Genomic DNA, 2210 nt, shown 5'->3' with positions numbered 1-2210 from the left:
CATCCCTGCCTCTCCGTGTGGGACAAAAGGGCTCCCTGGGATTATAAACCACCACTTTTCCGAGCAGTTGATATATATGGGGATGTGCAAAGATGGGATCGAAGGGAAAACACTGCTCCATTTTATCAGGAGGGAGCACTGCTTCAAGGAGCCCTCCTCTGCTTTGAGGAAGGAGGAATTTCACATAGATCTGCATGACCAGAGGGATTTCTGTACATGCAATGTGCTTCCCTGGGGTGTCTGGCCAACAGAAAGGCTTGTGTATGCTATAAATTCAGCTTAGCAAAAGGCCATTTCCCCTCTCTTAAACAAATCCCACTTTCTGTTCCGCGAGTGCTCAGACACGACCGGCTCGACTGCCAAAATGAAGCATCTGCTTCTTCTTTTCCTTCTTGTTTGATCCAAGGCAGGGAAGGGAGGAAAAAAACCCCTTTCCTCAGAAACTTCACCTTCCTCGCGAGCTGCATTTCAGGTTGAGGTCATGGACTCCCCTTACAGTCAGACTGGATGTAAGCTGAGCCCTCGGAGCAGTTCATGCTATGGATAACTTTGGCTCAGGCTGGAGTTTTTATTTTAAACAATGATTGCCCTGTCTCCGCAGTGTATTACTTACAGGAGCCCAGATTAGAACGAAGCCTGCAAGGTTCCTGTAACTAACTGGTGGTGTTAAGCACTGATGAAAAGCCCAGCGAGTCCAACAGCACCGCTTCCATTCAGAATGACTTCTTTTTTCCAAGAGGCTCTTTATTAGAAGTGGATATAAATATATCGTACACAAAAAGCTAAATCTGTGCCTCAGCTGGCAGGCAATAATTCCCACTGGTGGAATTTCTTCATGTGCTTCTAAGTGCAGGTTAACTCTTTGATTGTGAAAGGATTACACCTTACTGGAAAGAAAACCAGGCTCTGCTTTTGAGCAATGCCCCTCCAGCAGCAGCTCCAACCTTTCCCCTCGTGCTGGGTAATAATTAGTGGGTTTTACAAGGATCACTTACTAGAGAGCAATGTCCTACGTGCCTGTCCCACACCACCAAACACGGTGACAAAGCAAACAACCACGCGCGGCCAAACTTTTCCTATGCAGCCAAATAAGCAAAAAGGGGCTTTAGTCACCAGCTCCTGCCAGAAATCATCACCTGATTTAAGATTCATGTGCAAGGAGACGGCTGAATCTCAAGCTCTGTTCCCAATGCTCAAAGTGAACAACCAGCCTCTGGTTTGACACGTTGGGAGGAGGTTACAGCCCTTTCCCAAATCCAACCGGCTGGTTGCAACCAAAGGAGCAGCGCTGATAACTCCCGATAACAACGCAGTACCTGGCACTGGCACAGTGTTGGTTTAAGAGCCATTACTCAAGCGCAGACTCAGATACTGGCTATACCCTACAGAAAATACATGTTTTAAGAATTAGAGGCGATTTGCTCTCCTTGAAGCAATCTGGTTCATGTTATTTCTCTCCCAACATCTGGTTCTCCTTTTGCACAATGAGATTGCCCAAGTTTGGTTGTTTGAAAGGCAGGGTTTGAAGAGCCCAAAGCCCTCAAAAGCCCCAGAGCTGTGTGGAACCGCCTTGTTTTTCCTTTCCCACCTCATCTCACCGCTAATCTGGGCAATAAAGCCCTGCCCAGGGCAGCCGGTCCCTACCTGGCTGCTGAACTTTTGCCTCCTGTCGCAGCAGGAGGCATGCGGGCATCAACCAGGAATGCAACGATTGCCCTCTGCATAACAACGGACGGTAAAAATAACAATACTTAACAAAAAAACCCACCCCAACCTCCATAATTTACGTGGTTTTTTTCGGTTTATGCAGCAAACAAGCACCATAATTAGGAAAAATCCTGTCAATGGAAAGAACGCTCAGAGCAACAGGCGGTTTCTTAATGAAACTCCCACTGGGAAGTGCAGGGTCAGGAGCTCGGGGTCTGCTCCCTGCTCCCGCTGCCTCCAGGGGCTAAGAAAATTGCCTTTTAAAAGGAAATATATAAACAAATCACTGCCTGGGTGATCGCCGCCCCTCAGGCGCAGAGAGCGGGAAGAAAGGGGGGAGCCCCCATACCCACCGCTCTCCCTTCAACCCTTTTCCCCCGTCTCCAGCTCACCTCCTGCTCCCTGAAGGACTGGTTCTGCGCGTCGATCACCCGGATAGTCCGTTTGATGGGCAGCAGCCCCCCGAGCTCGTCGTGAGCCACCATGGCCGCAGTGCGCGGCGT

At 49.3% G+C, this 2210-nt stretch overlaps 1 protein-coding gene across 1 annotated transcript in view; it reads right to left on the bottom strand.

Annotated features, from left to right (window-relative positions):
* Nucleotides 1-2199, bottom strand: part of NET1 (neuroepithelial cell transforming 1) — an 11546-nt gene extending 9347 nt beyond the window's left edge. The window contains exon 1 of the mRNA XM_010013412.1: nt 2100-2199. Coding sequence (XP_010011714.1) covers nt 2100-2192 — 93 coding nt within the window. The 5' untranslated portion in view covers nt 2193-2199. The remainder of the gene's footprint in view (nt 1-2099) is intronic.
* Nucleotides 2200-2210: the final 11 nt, after the last annotated feature.

The sequence above is a fragment of the Nestor notabilis genome, unplaced genomic scaffold (genome assembly GCF_000696875.1).
Source record: "Nestor notabilis isolate BGI_N333 unplaced genomic scaffold, ASM69687v1 scaffold14334, whole genome shotgun sequence".
Taxonomy (NCBI): Eukaryota; Metazoa; Chordata; class Aves; order Psittaciformes; family Psittacidae; genus Nestor; species Nestor notabilis.
Note: the sequence above shows the minus strand (reverse complement) of the source record. Positions and strands in the feature narration are given on the sequence as shown.